Below are 17,808 nucleotides of genomic sequence, written 5' to 3'. Positions count from 1 at the left end.
ATTATTGGCAAGCCCGTTGAAATGCGGTTTTCAATTATTTATTGTAGTAAGCATCCTTTTTGAAACCAATAGATGCAAACAAACAAGAAAATAAAATTTAAAAAATACACGCTATTTTATTAACGGCTTCCGTCGAAGGAATAACACACAGAAGAGCAAGAACGTAGTAAATAAAACCCTACAAAGATGAGAACGAAATCCATTTCAACTGTTAGATTGCCATGTAAATGATATTTACTGGGACATACCTGTGGATGCCCGCTTCTATTATGCAAATCTTATATACGTCACACGTTAAATTTTATTAGAATTTCTCTTAGATTTATGGAACACAACCTATTTAAACACATATCACCAACAATTATATCTTTATTGACTATTTTTAAAATATACATTAACGCCATATTTAAATCATAGCAAATTTCGTCTTGAGTTATTTCTGCATTTTAAAATTTTTTTACCCAGAAAATCGGAGTATTTTAGTGGAATTTCGGTTCTTTTTGTCATTTGTAAGCATTTTTGTTTTCTGGAAATATATGTTTTGTTATCCACTCTATTGCAGTTATAACCGATTCCTAAAAAAATTGTATCCTGCTATATTTGAAAACTTGCAATATTTTTGCTATATTAATAGCTGATAGGACAACATTTGCATTCAGCTAGTACTAAAATATAATCTATATATATAAAAATGCATTGCTGTTCGTTAGTCTCGCTAAAACTCGAGAAGGGCTGGACCGATTTGGCTAATTTTGATCTTGAATTATTTGTGGAAGTCCAGAGAAGGTTTAAAAAGTGAATAAATAGGAAAATGCTGCTAAATTAAATAAAAACAACAAATTTGTTTTTCCTTTGATGTGTCCATACATAATTTCTATGAGAGAATTTATTGACGCACGGTTTGACAGTTCTGCTGTGAAACAATTTCATTACGACAGCAGGGTGCATATTTTATGAAATAATTCTTGATGATATGAAATATTATTGACAAATTAATAAAAAACATTATTTTATTTATTATATACAAAACAACGTCTGTCGGGTCAGTTAGTTATAATCTATACTAATATTATAAAGCTGCAGTGTTTGTTTGTTTGTTTGAACGCGCTAATCTCTGGTACTACTGGTCCGATTTGAATGATTCTTTCAGTGTTGGGTAGTCCATTTATCGAGGAAGGCTATAAACTATGTTTTTTTTTCAAAATTAGGGATCCGTTATAAAATTGCTATTTTGTAACACAAGGTGTAAAATCGAAAACCTATTTTTGCGTGCGCTGCAAAAACTATTGACAATAGAACAAAATGATGTACAGGCTATAATATAGGCAATATTTTATTACTTATAAAACTATCGCGTGAATTATACTTTATATGGCAAAACAACGTTTGCCGGGTCAGCTAGTAAGTAAAATAAACTTTAAGTTACCGTTGCCATCATCAGAGTGTTTGTCATGTGTGTAGCTAATCCTATTATGATAATATTTCTACAGCCTTACAAATAAACTTGGTATAAAGTTATACCTGAGAATAACCCAAGAATATGCAAAATGTTTACAAATAGACATTTTGCTTGTGATTGGTTTATTCGGACGTACCTATAACGTTTCCTGCGTTTATTTGCTAGGCTGCTTGACATTCGGAAAACTTTCAGAATTATCATTGTATTGACAGTGTTGTCAACGACATAGTAAACATTTTGTATATTCTTGGTTTATTCTGTATACCAAGTTTCTTTGTAAGGGCAGTAATATAGAGGAATATCCAAGCTCTCAGCGCAAGTGAGCACAATATACGATTAAAGGATTTTTATTTTAACTGCCGCACAATACCTATAATTTGTGCAGCGATGATGGCTGTGAACTGAATCTAAATGAGGTATAAGACAATAATTACAATAAGCCCACAACTAAGAAATCACCAACAATTCGAGCATTCTTCGACTAGGTATTGAAAGGCTGTTATGTAGTTAACATAAAGATGGAGATTTTTCTACACAGCGCTTCTAATCTAAGTAATTTAATCTCATCTCAAAGCGTCGTAGCTGTTAACTACAGTAAAAGATAAATTGAATTAATGTTAACTAATGGTTTCTGATAGCAATAAAGTAATTTTTTTATGAAAATAAGGGATGAGATGAGCAGAACGTTCAGCTGATGGTAATAGGATGTAAATTGTAAAGTCTCATTTGCCCAGTAATTACACTAGCTCGGCGCCGTTCAGACCGAAGCACAGTAATGTTTACACATAACTGCTTCACGGCAGAAATAGCCGCCGTTGTGGTACCCATATTCTAGCCGGCATTCTGTGCAAAGGAGCCTCCCACTGGTGGTAATTGCCTAAGATCAGAATGGAAAGCAATCTTTACTTGACCGTTTAATAGTTGAAAGGTATTTTATATCAAATTTTATCATAAAAAATATGCGGGTGGGTTATCTGAAAAGTTTCTGCCAAGGATATAATTTATCAAAAATTCAAGCGGATTGAAAACATATTTCTTGTAGACACATGACATGAGACTGTGTTCGTAATGAAAGCTTAATTTTGATATAAGATAAGGTAATAAATTAGGTTTTAACACCTGCCAACATAATGTTATGATAAAATACATACCAATTAAAAGTGTTAATCTTATTGAATATGCAAATAATTTGCAGGTTATCAACAACTGTAAAGTGGATCCTGTAGATGAAGCCACAACCTGAGAGTTGAACAAAGCATACAAGATTTTATGACGATACGTCACTCGAACAGTTAGCTCAGTTGGCAGAGCACTGGCACGGAACGCCAGAGGTCGTGGGTTCGAGTCCCGCATCGTTCATAAAATTTTGTTATCAAACTTGATTTGTGCGCTTAAATAAACTTTATTTTTAATTAAAAAGAAAAACCAATGTCTTATAGCTTATGATGATCAAAAAAACTTTGATGTTGAAATAACGGAAGGCGAAAATTTTTTTACTTTTATTATATTATATATATATTATATTATAGCTTTTACCTGTGACTTCGTCCGAGTTTAATAGTTTCAATATTTGGGGATGAAAAGTATCCCTGACAACCACGCGTGTGGAAATTCATGATGGTCAGCTAAATAGACGTGAAAGAGTAACAAACAGACATCTTAATCTTTATATATATATTTCTTGTGTGCGTGTGTATGTCACTGAACTCCTCCTAGACGGCTGGACCGATTTTAATGAAACTTTCTGAATGTCTTCAGGTGCATTCGAGAATGGTTTAGATTCACAATTGAACTACCTCTTAAACGGATGGTCCCATTTTGATGATTTTTTGTCTGTTCCAGTGAATTTGAGATTGGTTTAGATTCTCAATTCCGTCCATATAATATAATTATCCTGCTCATGTGTATGTTAGTGAACTCCTCCTAACGGCTGGATCGATTTTTCTCATTTAAGACGTGTGTACAGGACGTCTGTCGGGTTCGCTAGTATTATGTTATATTCGTAAAGATCTATGTATTATGTATATCACGGCAAAGTGGCGAAAGTTTAAAAGTTTCGTAATGTTTTCATTGATATAATTATTTAAAAAAAATCAATATTTTAATCAAGCACATATTGAATTAAATGTGAAACATGTCATCTCCGATGGGCGTGATACTCTGGCGTTAAGTAGATACTCAAGGCTTGCAATATGCTAGCGTAAAAAGGAAACACAACGTGCACGAGAGAAGAACATCTCTTACGGATCATACAGCAGAATACAAAAGGAAAGGGAATCTATTTACACTATAACTTACGATTTTCATTGACAACTCGTAAACAGTCAGCCACGCATGAAATTAGCTCAATGGAATTTTAAACTAGTTAACCTCCAGCTAGCCCACACATTGACAAATTAAACTAAGTCTCGCATTATCGGGCTGTCAAATTGTCTATACGATAGTATATTCTAAGTCGGTAGAGACATGCGGCCTCACAAATAAACTTGGTATAAAGCTATACCTGACAATAAACCAAGAAAATGCTAAATGTTGACTCTACCGCTGACAACACTGTCAATACAATGATAATTTTGATTAAAATTTAAAAATAAAATTTTATGAAGGATGCGGGACTCGAACCCACGACCTCTGGCGTTCCGTGCCAGTGCTCTGCCAACTAAGCTAACCGTTCGAGTGACGTATCGTCATAAAATCTTGTATGAGTATCTAGTATGAGAGAGTTGAACAAATCAACTCTCAGGTTGTGGCTTCATCTACAGGCTCTACTTTACAGTTGATAACCTACTCAACCCCAATATTTGCATATTAGGAAATTGACTAGAAGATGTCGCATTTGTAAATCTAAACAATTTGTTGTTTTTAAAGTGATAAAAAACCATTTTAAAAACAACAAATTGTTCACATAACTTTGAAATTTACCTTATGTTAGGCAGCCTTGAAAAATAAACGCGAGAAACATTATACGTCCGAATAAACCAATCATATGCAAAATGTATATTTGCAAACATTTTGCATATTCTTGGTTTGTTCTCAGGTATAACATTTTAATAAGTTAATTTGTAAGGCCGATGGGGTCTTTCTGCACTCTACAGCATATAACAGGGGTTTTCGAAGAAGTTTTAACACCAGCAGCCGAGCTAAACGACTGCTACAGCAATGTTTGGCGCCACTACAACCACGCGGTTTGCAAGAAACTTATTTACTCGCGCAGTCACTTTGTGGTATGATTGACATCGTAATATTATATTATTGTGTGACTGAAAGAATATGATAGGGATACTCGGCGTGAAGTGAAAGTTGGCAGTCCTCGAAAAATATGGGCGATTCTCGTTTATAAAGTGCCTACTATATTATCCTAGTAATATAGTGGAACATTTTACGACGTTCGACAAATCAATGAAATGTCGCTTTCCCTTCCAATGAAGATAGAAAATATAAATTTTTCCTCAACCCAAAAAAAAGTATAATGAATTTCAAATATTTACATGGAGAACCTGTCTGCGTCAATTAGTCCATAACACGAAGTCCCTCATGAAGATCGTATTTCAGATCCTCTGTATATCCTCCAAACAAATCTATGGTTATATTACTACTAATATTATAAACATAAGTTTGTTTGTTACGCTTTCACGCCAACACCACTGAACCAATTTTGATGAAATTTAATACAGCGATAGACTAGAGCTTGGTAAAGGACCATAGGCTTGAACTTTTTATTGCGAAAAAATAAATGGAGGGGTTGAGATAGGGGATAGAATTTTTTCATTATCGAAGATGACACCATAAAACTTTGTATTTAGGCATTTGATAAGAAATAATTTATAAGTATTTGTTCGAGCATTTTTGAGACTTTGACCTACATGGGGATGAAATAGGAAATTAAAGTTCCCATCGAAATACTATTGAAGAGACTGTCCACAATGACAAGGAATATTCGCTGTATCGTAGAAGAGCGCCGCCAGCAGCGGAGTGAGCAGTTTGCATGTGTATTATTTGCAAAGTATCCCAAAGTAAAACAATCTGCCCAAAGTAACTATTTCACACGGAAAAAGTCGCGGGTGAAAGCTAGTTATAATATATATCCAGAATATCGGTACAGGCAGACATATGAATACCATATAAATGATTTTAATAGATTACAATTACATTTCCGTGTCTGTATACTAAAGTAAAACTTTCCTGTCGACGTGTTTGATATACTTTCTAAGAACCAATTGTAGGTAATAAAGAGTAAGTACGTAAACTTAAAAATTTTCTGTCAGTCTGTTTTTTCTTGTTAACCTTTGGGCCGAAATCTATAGAGCGGACCTAAACTTTTTTTATGGAAAAGGAGGACAAATCAGTGTACGGGCACCTGGTGTTAAGTGATCACCGCAGCCCACATTCTCTTGCAACACCAGAGGAATCACAGGAGTGTCGCTGGCCTTTAAGAAAGATGTACGCGCTTGTTTGAAGGTACCCATGTCGTATCGTCCCGGAAACACCGCACAATGAAGTTTATTCCACAGCTTTGGAGTACGAAAGCTCTTTGAAAACCGCACTGTGGAGGACCGCCACACATCCAGATGGGGATCATATCCTAACTTGTGGCGTGTCGTGCGAAGTTGGAATTCGGCGGCAGGAATCAGGGTAAACAGCCCTTCGGGACACTCCCCATCATAAATGCGGTAGAGGACACACAATGAAGCGATGTCTCTACGCAACGTCAAGTGATCCAACCGTTCACAGGGCACTGGGTCGCCGTCAATTCGAACTGCTCTGCGTTGCACGCGTTCAAATGGACTTTGAGACTTTACTTAGTACTGACGTAAATCTTAAATGAATGTGATAAAACTTGAACTTCACTTTTGCATTGGGCACAGCTTAAGCTCAGTATAATGTCAAGTGACTATAATAACGAAATCAAAGATTATGCTAAGCTAACACTCAGTTAAGTTTTACGTATGTAAAGTCTGAGTGAAACTAACGGCCTTTCCCAACATTCAGTCTATCTCTTACTTGAGATAAAAATCATAACTATCGTTGAATTTTCTGTCCCAATAAACTTATCGACGGAAACTCACCTTATCCGTACACGCTGTCTGTTAATGGGACGACGTAAAGCTTACCAGCGATAGAAGTATGTATGGAAATTATAATGCCCGCATCCCAATATAAGGTAAAAAGAATGACTTATCGGGTATATTGGGACAGCTTCAGATTATTGACAGCTAATTACTGACAGTAGAAGTATATTGACAACGACCGTAAGTACGCTATATCTACGCTATACGATCTCAGCCTTAGCCTCAGGAACTACTGGACAGATTTTCATGAAACTTTAACGAATGCCTTCAGAATAGCCTGAAGTAACGTTTAGGCCTCATATGATTTAATAGTAGCACGGAGAAAAATTTATGTTTTTGTTTTGATTGTTTACATGAAAGATAAGCATTCTTACAAATGCACCCAAATTTACATGAACGAAATCGTAGACACAGATTTTATGTGAAATCCAAGTGTCAATTTGAACAGCGATAATACTTATAGATTGCCTTTATGACAATTTACTGAGGTTAACTTTAGCAAGCGGTTTTGTTTTACTGAAGATCTTCGAAGCAGTTAGAATCGATCGGTGGAAGCGGCTGACGCAGTCCTATTCTACCAGTGGATTCAAGGTGAACACAGTTCATTTTTCAGGTCGTTCGTTCAATGTCACTACAGCCGCAGGACTAAATTGTTTGCATTATTTTTACAGGCGGATTTCACGTTTATGCGAAGGACTTTATACTAATACAGCTGTTGTTTGTCAATTTAAATGTTTAATTTATTATTAATCATCTGCTGAATCCGTTTATTAATGTTTCAGAAGCTAAAAACTATGGGCTTAAAGTTTATTAAGTTTTGCAAGACTTCTTTTAAACAGAACAGAGATGGATCAGTATGGATTTCAGCTATATTTTTGCGTTTCACACAAATAGATAGTACGAGGACATCTAATATGATGACCCATATAGCACAGTGGTTAGCTCAGTAGCTAAACGTCCCGAAAATTTATATTATTATGATGAGTATTGTTCCCAGGTTTGTTTCCGGGTCAAAGATGGTTATGATGTATTGTTTATGTTTGATAAGTATATCGTTATAAATATATTCTGTTATAAACATAGTACAGGCCTAGTTTCAGGACAGAATAATTTGTGTAAAAGTGTGTCAATATTATAATGAAATAAGGAATACTATCCTACATCCACTTTGTATAATTTGCCGACTGCTGTATTCCAGAACCTATACGACTTAGGGACTTTCACGTCTATGGCATTTTCTTATCTCAAGGGCCGAAAACGCTTCTCTTAGCCTCTGGTATTGTTGATGTGGTGGTGGCTTAAGGCGAAGAGTAAGCAGAAAATATACAAACAAGGTGTTGTTAGACAAGTTTTTTGGTGATAATATAGCATTTGGAGCTATGAACACTACTTAATCCTGTTACACATAACCTTAAGTCTTATTGGGAGGTTCCTCATGCTTGCTGTTGGTTATATTTAACACTCCAGAGCCTTTTTGAACTACCACTTTTCCTTGCAGTTAAACAAGTTTTTGGCATGGCATGACGCATTATTTTAGTAGAACTCACAGAAAAGTTATTCTTATAGCTTGTACTTTTTTGTGTACAAGCTATAAGAATTGTAAGCAAAAAATAACGAGGATCGTAAGCATATAAACTGTTTTCGACGCAAGAATTTTGAAAATATTGGCTTTGTTACATATATGGCGGGCCGGAAGCCGTGAACTCATATCGCTCAAGGCCGCTGGCATTTAGTGTCGCCTTAACCTAGACGAATCGGCGTTCTCTCATCCGCGCGGTACGGTGGGTTCTGTCAATGAGTATTATTTTACGTGTATCAATAGATTGCTTATAATTAGGATAATTTGAGTAAATGTATCTGAAAACTATTCAAATTCAAATTCAAAAAATCTCTATTCACCGTAAAACTTTATAAGTTAAATAGTGCAAGTCAGGATGAAGTACAAAAGTTACAATAGCATTCAAATGAGTATAACAATATTCATTAAAAAAAATTTAGATCATTAATTCCAACTATCTTTATCATTCAAATAATCTTTCACATTATAATAGGCCTTATATGTTAACTTATTCTTTACGATACATTAAATTTTTTTCATTGATAATATTTTAATATCATTTGGGAGTTTATTGTAAAATATAACACAATCCACTTTAAAAGATTTAGCAATTTTACGAAGCCTAGTAGATGGAATTGCGAGTTTATGTTTGTTCGAGTATTTTCTATATATTGTGTTATTATTTTATATTCATTTTATTTAACACTAGTTTCTTTCGACATTGGTGGAGAATTAGTTATATTTTAATCTCCATCAGATGAACAACTGCCCATTTCCCCACTTCTGTTAATTAATATAAAACAAATCTTGACGACCTTGACGTGTAAACAAGTGTGTGACAAGCTTTTAAAATTTCAGCTTTTTTCATTTAATTCAATAATTATAATTATATTTCATTCAATTATTATTATTATTAGATATAATGACGGTACACAGACGTGGTTGCTAACTATGGGCCTTATGAGAAAGCTCATGGTCACTCAGAGGGCAATGGAGAGGGCTATGCTCGGAGTTTCCCTGCGAGATCGAATCAGAAATGAAGAGATCCGTAGGAGAACCAAAGTAACCGACATAGTCCAAACGATTGCGAAACTGAAGTGGCAGTGGGCAGGGCACATAGTTCGACGGACAGATGGCCGTTGAGACAGTAAAGTCCTCGAATGGCGACCACGTACCGGAAGAAGCAGTGTTGGCAGGCCCCCCACAAGATGGACCGATGATCTGGTCAAGATCTCCGGAATACGATGGATGAGGGCAGCGCAGGACCGATCGTCGTGGAAACTTTTGGGGGAGGCCTTTGTCCAGCAGTGGACATTTTCCGGCTGATGATGATGATATTATTATTTATCCTAGATTGTTTATGACTTCTTATTTTTCGAATTCCAACGTTCCTTTCTTTTAAAATTCGATCGACATGAAACTAACAACATTCGATGCGAAATTTATCCCAGATGGTTTACGGCTACTTATTCTTCGAATTCAAAAGTTCCTTCAAAATTTTTTTCCTACAAACTCCTCCGACACGGCTAGATGTATGTTATACTATGTTTGAAATTTTGTGTGTATATCGGGTAGGTCTGAGAATCGGCCAACATTTCTTTTCATTTTTTCATTTTTCATACCACTGGATGATAAGGGTCACATACCCCAATTTTTGTTTGGCACTTTTTTATTTTCATTTTATTATGATTCAGCATTAAAAATACATAAAACTTCAAAACTTCACCCGTCTACGATATACATCAATTTTTGTATCGCGATTTTTATATTACTCTGTTCTATCCACGATCCGCAATAGGGTTGCAAGATGGCAATCGAATACAATAATTATTGTAATAAGATAAATTTTATGTACGATATATTTGGTAGGTCTGAGAATCTATCGTCATCTATTTTCATATCCCAAAAATATTTTATACTACTTTAATTGTAATAATTTTTATTAGTATAATATATTAGAGATTTCTACCTATTGACTCATCACGATATCTGTGTAATGCGATATAAGGCGTAGAGACTTGAAATTTGGTTGGTTCCCTCCAAAGAAGGTACAAGGTATTCATTAATACAGTTTATTTTTTTATTTTATTATTCTGGAATAGGAGGACAATGAGCGTACGGGTCACCTGGTGTTAGGTGATCACCGCCACCCACATTCTTTTGCAACACCAGTGGAATCACTGTTTTTTGCAGTCAGATGCTGCTTTTACTGACGCATCGAACCAGGGCTGTGATCTGCCACCGATCGGTACTACAAAACTTGATATAAAATTTAATAAATTTTATATAGTAATTCTATTCGATTTTTTAAAAAAAAAACGACTAGATTACTTTGTTTTCCATCAGTCCATCAATGATGTTTTTTTTTTTACACAAGCAGAAGGTTATCAAATATGACTTTCTGACTTCATCATATGAAATACACCATTACGCCTGCGGTGCCTATGAGATATCAATCTTTAATCAACACAATCAAGAGTATTTCAAAACTTAAATTGTACATTCCGTTTACCCAACCATTAAGAAGGTCGTACAGCAAAAGTTAAGGAAAATTCCGAAAATTATAATTTTGTTCACGAAAAGCCTAAATAGTATCGATTTCAAAGTATATACAATACAATATCAAACGGTTCGTCTACTTCTTTGTTTTTAATTAAAGTTTTAGTAATTTAACCTACGGTACTGATGAAATAAAAAAAGAAAAGGTAACAAAACTCTGTCTATTAAAATCAATCTCCTGGAACATAAGAGTGACTCGCATTAATCGTAAGATTATATTAACTGCGTAACATGAGCTTGCAGAAAACTCAACAAATTTATAATTATAATATGTTAATTTAAGAATTCAAATCTAAATTATTTCGAATTTGATAAAATCAAGATATAAATCTGTTTCTCTTGAGTTTCAATCTAATGCCGATATAAAAATGTGGGTACTATTAATAGACCAGGGTCGATAATTTTTGAAACCAAAAAAATTATAGTAGGTTCCATTGGAAATGGAAGAGATAATAACAAAAATGAAAGAAAAAATAAATTACGGGCGATCTGACGTCGGGAAGTGGAAAAAGCACAACAAGTTTTTGAAAAAATCTGATATTTTGACGGGTGAATTTTTTATTGAAAATTAGGTTTCCTTTTTCATATTTGAGTAAAAATAAGGTGAAAAAATAGATATTTCAATTCAACTAAATAACAACGCATTTGGGACATAAAAAAGTAACTTTTCACCAAATTTCGTGAAAAATAAATTATTTTTTTAGTAAAAGATAAAATTAAAAAACCAAAACCTTATTTGAGTTTTTCACATAAATTTTGAATTTATGTGAAATAAGTGTGAAACCAAAAGTTGTAGATCTTTTTATTACCCACAAGTTTGCCATTTGACTTTTTTCCATGGGAATTGTAGTTTTGCCTGAAATCGAGATAAATCGTTTTTTACCCAAAAAAAACCCCCTCTTTTCCACTTCCCCACCTCAGCTCACCCGTAATTCATTTCTCCTTTCATGTTTGTTATATTCTCATTAATATTTTCAAAGAGTTCAGCACTGGTCTATAACTGTGGTGAATGTAATGTCACTAACGACCGTTCCCTATATTCAGCCTATCTCTTACTTGAGATAAAAATCGTAAGTATCGTTGACTATTCTGTCCCAATAAACTTATCGTCGGTAACTCACCTTATCCGTAAACGCTGTTTATCAATGGGTCGACGTACAGCTTACCAGCGATAAAAGTTTGTATGGAAATTGCAATTCACGCGTCCCAATATAAGGCGATAAGAATGACTTATCGGGTATATTGGGACAGCTTCAGATTATAGACACATAATTACTGACACTAGAAGGTAGCAATTTATCTCTATCTGTAGAAAGTATATTGGGAACGACCGTAAGTAGACATGAAGTTTTTCATAAGGACCATGTGAAAAAAGCCCAACATCCAGGTTTTTACCCTGATTGGTAGAAAAATAATTTTGTTGCTGAATGTTGCATTGCTAACATTTTATGCAAATATGCAACAAGTAATGGCTACAGCTATATTGTTGCTATTATAATGCTGGTTATTATAAGTGAAATAAAGATAACAATACCAAATAAAAATCAAAATATAAAATTACATTAGTTTGTTTATTTGTCAAACTTTCACGACTTAACTGCACAACCAATCAAGAAAGTTTACACTCCTTTATAGGACATACGACATACATGTTATCCTGAAATCGTTAAGAAATCCAATCCAATGTCGGTAAGCAAAAATATTCTTAATTATTAATCAATTTGTTTCCCGTTACTTTTAATTTATTTTAAAATTTACACTTATTATAGCTGTGAAGAGAGACAAACAAACGGACTTATTGATAAGATATTTCTGTATACTATGATCGTTTAATAATTAATATCTGGACGACCGAGCCTTGCTCGGATTTTTATGAAGTTACAAAAAAAAAATAATAGGACATCTGGATTCGAACCGGGGTCTTCTGTTTTCCGGATCACCCAATGAACTATTATAGTATTGTATATGGTGGCGAAATCTACCATTGTATTCTAATGTTATTGTAGCAGTTTCTCATTAAAACACGGATAAAACTACATTTTTTAAAATTGAAATCTAGCTTGATAAATTTCTGGCCCCCGAAACTACCAGTATACTAAATTTTCTTTAAAATCGTTGGAGCCGTTTCCGAGATTCAGATTATATATATATACAAGAATAGCTCGCTTAAAGATATAAGATAAGAAAATACATATGTTTTTTTTTATAACAATGGATAACAAACCTTTGTGGTGCTTGACGTGGTCGTCGACGGTTGCTATGAAGTTCGCTTTCGAAGCAACGCCGCCGAGCAGCCGCCTGTCCTTGTTTTCGATCCATCTTTCCCGATTCCTGATGGCTCTCGTCAAATACGACTACTTTTTTTAGGCAATCATCTTCGTCTATAGATTTTGGGGTCTGCGGAGCGCCCATCCGAAGATGCCTTTGACGCCACCACAGTACCCAAGTACTTAAGTCGCGAATTTTGCTGACGTCCCACACTTTAGGTTAAGAATTCCGCAGCTAGCTGAATCCATAACCCATAAAAGGACTTAGTTAAAGTTTATTAGAGTTCTAGTGGAAGGCTGATGCGGCAGTGAAAGCTCGTAGCAGTAATTAGCAATCATAAAATTGTTCAAATAATAGTCAAAAAAAAATATTATACTGATCAGTCTTTCGTTTCACACAGTCCAAGCACTATTCTAATTTATATTTTTTAATTGGCAGGATGAATAGCTGGTAAGTTGGGGATCGTTGATTCACGTATCTGTAGGTGCAAGTTGGGATTGATGGTATATGCACACAGCCGAGGTGTGTTGAGCGCTATGAAAATCATGACTGGTGGTGTCGTGCGGCTAAATGGATAGCGGTGGAGCAAGCGTGCCGCGGTTGCCGTCAAACTCAACAGATGTCGACGTAAATAGCGTTACGTAACATGGGTCGTACCGGGCGCGAGTGTGCGAACTCGGCGAAGGCAGACGCGCGAATGAAGCGAAGACTCTGTATCGTAGCCTCCAATACAATACCCCATTCTACCACCCAAACCCACCCTCTCGCCTCCTGATAATATCCTACCATACCTGCTACGGCGGAGACTTAATTAATTCGTTGTATGGAAAATTTGTTGCACATTCAGTTACTTATAATCCAACAGCTTTTTAAAACATTACAATTGACTTACAAATAACTTTACAAATATGCCAATTTAGGATTAATAACAATAAATAATTTCAAAACTTTAATAGGAACATCTGTTATTTTATGCTAGTATTATTATAAACGTATAATAATATGTATTTAAGAGGTGTGTGTGTATGTATGTATAAGTGTTGTGAAGTGAGGGTGTGGGTGATTGAGTTTTTTCGTGTTTATTTTATACAATATTTTCGTGGGAATTAAGTATTGCGATTTCGTATAAAAAGCGTTGTTTGGACATCGCAAAAAATGTTATCTAATTAACAAGTATATCTAAGTACAAAAGGCATCAAAACTGTACATATTTTTGTATTGTTTGGGTGACTTTGTAAACGAATATTTTGTCTTCATTTACCGGCGGAGCAAAAGTTTTGTTGTTTACGCACCTTCTTACTCATTCTTTTAATCACGTTTGCAAACACGTTCATATTTCAGTATTACTAATACTAGTGCTTTTTTAATACTTTATGGTTAATCAAGTGCTGGGGTAACAAGACTAATAATATAAATATATTAAGTATTTATCTTTCGACGCTTTCAAATTAATAATGTGTATTTCTTGTATAATAATGTGTATTTGGACGGTAATAATTATTATAAAATAATAAATATATAATTATTTATTTAACCGAATAAGTAAGTAATGAATAATAATAATGTTTATTTTTAATACATATATATATATATATATATTTAAATGAAAATAAGGGACGAGATGAGCAGGACGATCAGCTGATGGTAATTGATACGCAATATCTATTACAATGCAGTGCCGCCTAGGATTATTGAGAAACCCAAAAATTCTGAGCGGAACTACAACTGCGCTTGTCACTTTGAGACAAGATTTCAAGTCTTATTTGCCTAGTAATTGCACTAACTACGGCGCCCTTCAGACCGAAACACAGCTATACTTGAAATAGCATATTTATAATGCAGCTTTCAATTTACGCCATATACCTAGCTAATCTTCTGTGTAGATGCTTATTACCAATAAACCATCCATCGGCAGTCCTTATCAGTCGTCACGCCAGCATTTTAGTCATCCGCAGGGCATTTGCCGCTCTTAATATACCAGCTGTTTTAGAGCCATATTACCTGCCGCGATGGCGAGCCTCCTGATGGTATGGCCCTGGTGGCTTGTGCACGAGGAAGGGCGCTGGTGTGGAACGCGAGTTGCGTCGACACTTTGGCTCCTTCTCGTGTCCAAGTTACGTCAGTTGGTGCTGGGGCTGCTGCTTCGACTGCCGAAGACAGCAAACGTTGCAAATATGTCGGTCTCAGTGAATCTTACATATTTTGTGCCGTTTGGTGTCGAGACACTTGTTCCGTGGCGCCCAGAGGCGTAGAGAATGTGCAAAATACTATCTTCGCACCTCAATAGGGCTACTGGCAACCCAAGCGCTGGCAGCTATTTCGGTCAACGGATCAGCCAAGCTATCCAACGTGGAAATGCTGCCAGTATTCTTGGTACGCTTCCCCGTAATGATAGTTTTAATTCAATGTACTCATAGCATTGTAAATATAATTATAACATTTGTTTTGCTTTTTAACAACCTTCTGAGAGAGAAGAAACGGTACAAGCAAAAAAAAAGCCACTAAAAATAGCAAAATTCAAAGAAAAGAAGGCCACAGCAGTGCCCTTGCAGTCATCTAACATCTTATGTCTCAAAGAGACGAGCGCAATGGCGATTGAAATGACCGGGCGTATAGTGATACGATGGAAAGTACACCATCGCATTAATTTCTTGCTCGTGACGTCACTTTTTCTCATAAAAAAAAATATTTATAAAGCAAACCGTATGGGTGAAAATCTTCCATCATTCTGATCTTTCAATTCCTATCTGAGTTCCTTGACTGTACAATATTGTATATTTTTATTGCCCAAAAAAAGAATGCTGGGAGAGTTTCTTGCTTCGCTTCTTCTCTCTCAGAGCGCCATTTGTTTCCGAAGCGGTAGTAGTATCTAGTATATTAGAAGTGACATCAAAAAGCATTCTAAAGGAATCAATTTTGAGAAAATAAACGCCTTTTATGCCTTTTATCAGTTGACCGCATACAACCAAGAGCAGGATCTAGTTATCTCCTATCGGGTTTATCTTTGGTGTTGTAGAGATGCATGGTATCTGTACTTTTTACCGCATATTGTTTTATAGTGTTCACTCATTAATGATTTATTTAGGTTCAAAATTCTCTGCAACACATCTAAGTTTCATTACTGCTATAAATTTACGCGAAATAAGCAAGAAAATTTACATTTCTCTTAAAAATAATAACACAAAAACTATTAGTTGAACTGAAGTAGGTATTGGCTTTTATCTTTGATTCTGCACCTTTTAATTGAATGGGAAGTTTATTGATGGATGTCTGAAGCCAAAATATTTAATTGATGAAATTCGTTAGTCGGACATATTTCAAAATTTATTCAATTCAGAGCAAATAAAAATCAGTACAAACAGACAGAGTATTGAACTTTGTCCCAAACAATCAATTTCATGTAGTTTTGTTTATTAACTTGTCTTAATGAACAAGTTCATTAATTAAAACTTAACAAGTTAAATGATAAGGCAAATATGTTGGGAAATATTTGTATAAAGTTTCTGGCACTGCGCCAGTGTCTAGATTTCGTACAGACAATTTCTGAAGTCTTTTATAATAACAAACATTAATAATTGACTTATTAAAGTCATTTAAAGCCCGTATATCAGTATCAGCAAAAGAGTGTTAGTTATAAAATCCAACTAATATGCGGGAACACCTATATCTACCTATCAGTAAAGTGATGCAGTTATAACTGTCGCTAACGACTTGCGACTTGCTACTAACGCAAATCTTGGGAACTAAACTTTAAAAGAGACGTCTTTCGTCGTGCACTATGTTAAGCCCTCGGCATATTCTGACTGTCCGCAAAAGGAAGAGGGAAGACAATTCACTTTTTGCAGTCATCCGTAGATGTGTAAAGGAAGACTCTTAAGCCAACCAACCAAGAAACGATGTTATAATATATAATGCTACACAGTAATAGCTTACAGATCTCTTTATGATATACGGCAGTTTAATATAAGTGATAGCATTAGTGATATAATTTAGCTGGATAGGATGACAACCCCTTTTAGGAACTGAAGTTGAAGCTTTAGCATATGTATGAAGTCTGGGCTCAATTAGACACAAGGTGGAATAGGGAACTTTGTATCCTCTCGATAATTTTCCATCTGTTGATTAGAGATTGAGCTCTGAAGCAATGGGATGCGTGGCTGTACATTTTTCACACACAAATTACGGAACGTAGAAGTCCCCAAGAGCAGCTTTCGAATGCACCTCGAACTCTCGAGTTCCGGACGTGTTATTAGAAAGCTGTTGGCCGATTTCGACTACGTACATCTTTCTTCAACCTCTTGATCACTCTGGTGATTATCCTCTTAAAGCGTCTATACAGATACATTTACCTACTGTGACATAAATACAGAGAGTTCCAATTAGTAAATCCTTCTCTTATATGGTACAAATAAATACACAGTAGAACACAACATTACTAACGAAATTAAGATTTTTAAAGTGATACTGGTGTACATCAGACCAGTTTGATAGTCAGATGAGACCAATATTCAAAGTCTTCTAGAATCTAGATGACCGAGGTACTATAACTAATTAAAATAGAACATTGCATCGGTGTATTTTAACTAAACTACTGTTATTTTTAAATAAAATATATTGCATTTATTTCTCACTTTAAAACTAATACAGATAAAAAAAACTGATATCGAAATATAAATATCCTTATCAGAAAAACAGCATCAATAACTTTTTAAATACTAATCTCATATTAAATGTAATATCAAATGTTTGTAGACGTTTTCTAGTTGTGCACTTAGAAAAAAAAAAGTTTTCGATTCATTATCACTAAACTAATGTATTACAGACACAAATATATTACCATTGTCTCGTCTCATATTTGTCAATACAATTCTGTTTTTCTTTATAGTGAATGAAGT

At 34.9% G+C, this 17,808-nt stretch overlaps 1 protein-coding gene across 3 annotated transcripts in view; it reads right to left on the bottom strand.

Moving 5' to 3' along the window:
• Positions 1-17,808, bottom strand: part of LOC126978340 (potassium voltage-gated channel protein Shaker) — a 383,795-nt gene that overhangs the window by 350,023 nt on the left and 15,964 nt on the right. For 2 of the 3 annotated variants that reach the window (XM_050827084.1, XM_050827087.1), the window contains exon 1: positions 12,870-13,072. The exons of the other annotated variant lie outside the window; for it this stretch is intronic. In XM_050827084.1, the coding sequence (XP_050683041.1) occupies positions 12,870-13,057 (188 nt within the window). In that variant the 5' untranslated portion in view covers positions 13,058-13,072. Of the gene's footprint in view, positions 1-12,869; positions 13,073-17,808 lie in introns of those variants that run through there. 3 annotated transcript variants of the gene reach the window in all.

The sequence above is a fragment of the Leptidea sinapis genome, chromosome Z, assembly GCF_905404315.1.
Source record: "Leptidea sinapis chromosome Z, ilLepSina1.1, whole genome shotgun sequence".
Lineage (NCBI taxonomy): Eukaryota > Metazoa > Arthropoda > Insecta > Lepidoptera > Pieridae > Leptidea > Leptidea sinapis.
This window is presented reverse-complemented; position numbering and strand designations above follow the sequence as displayed.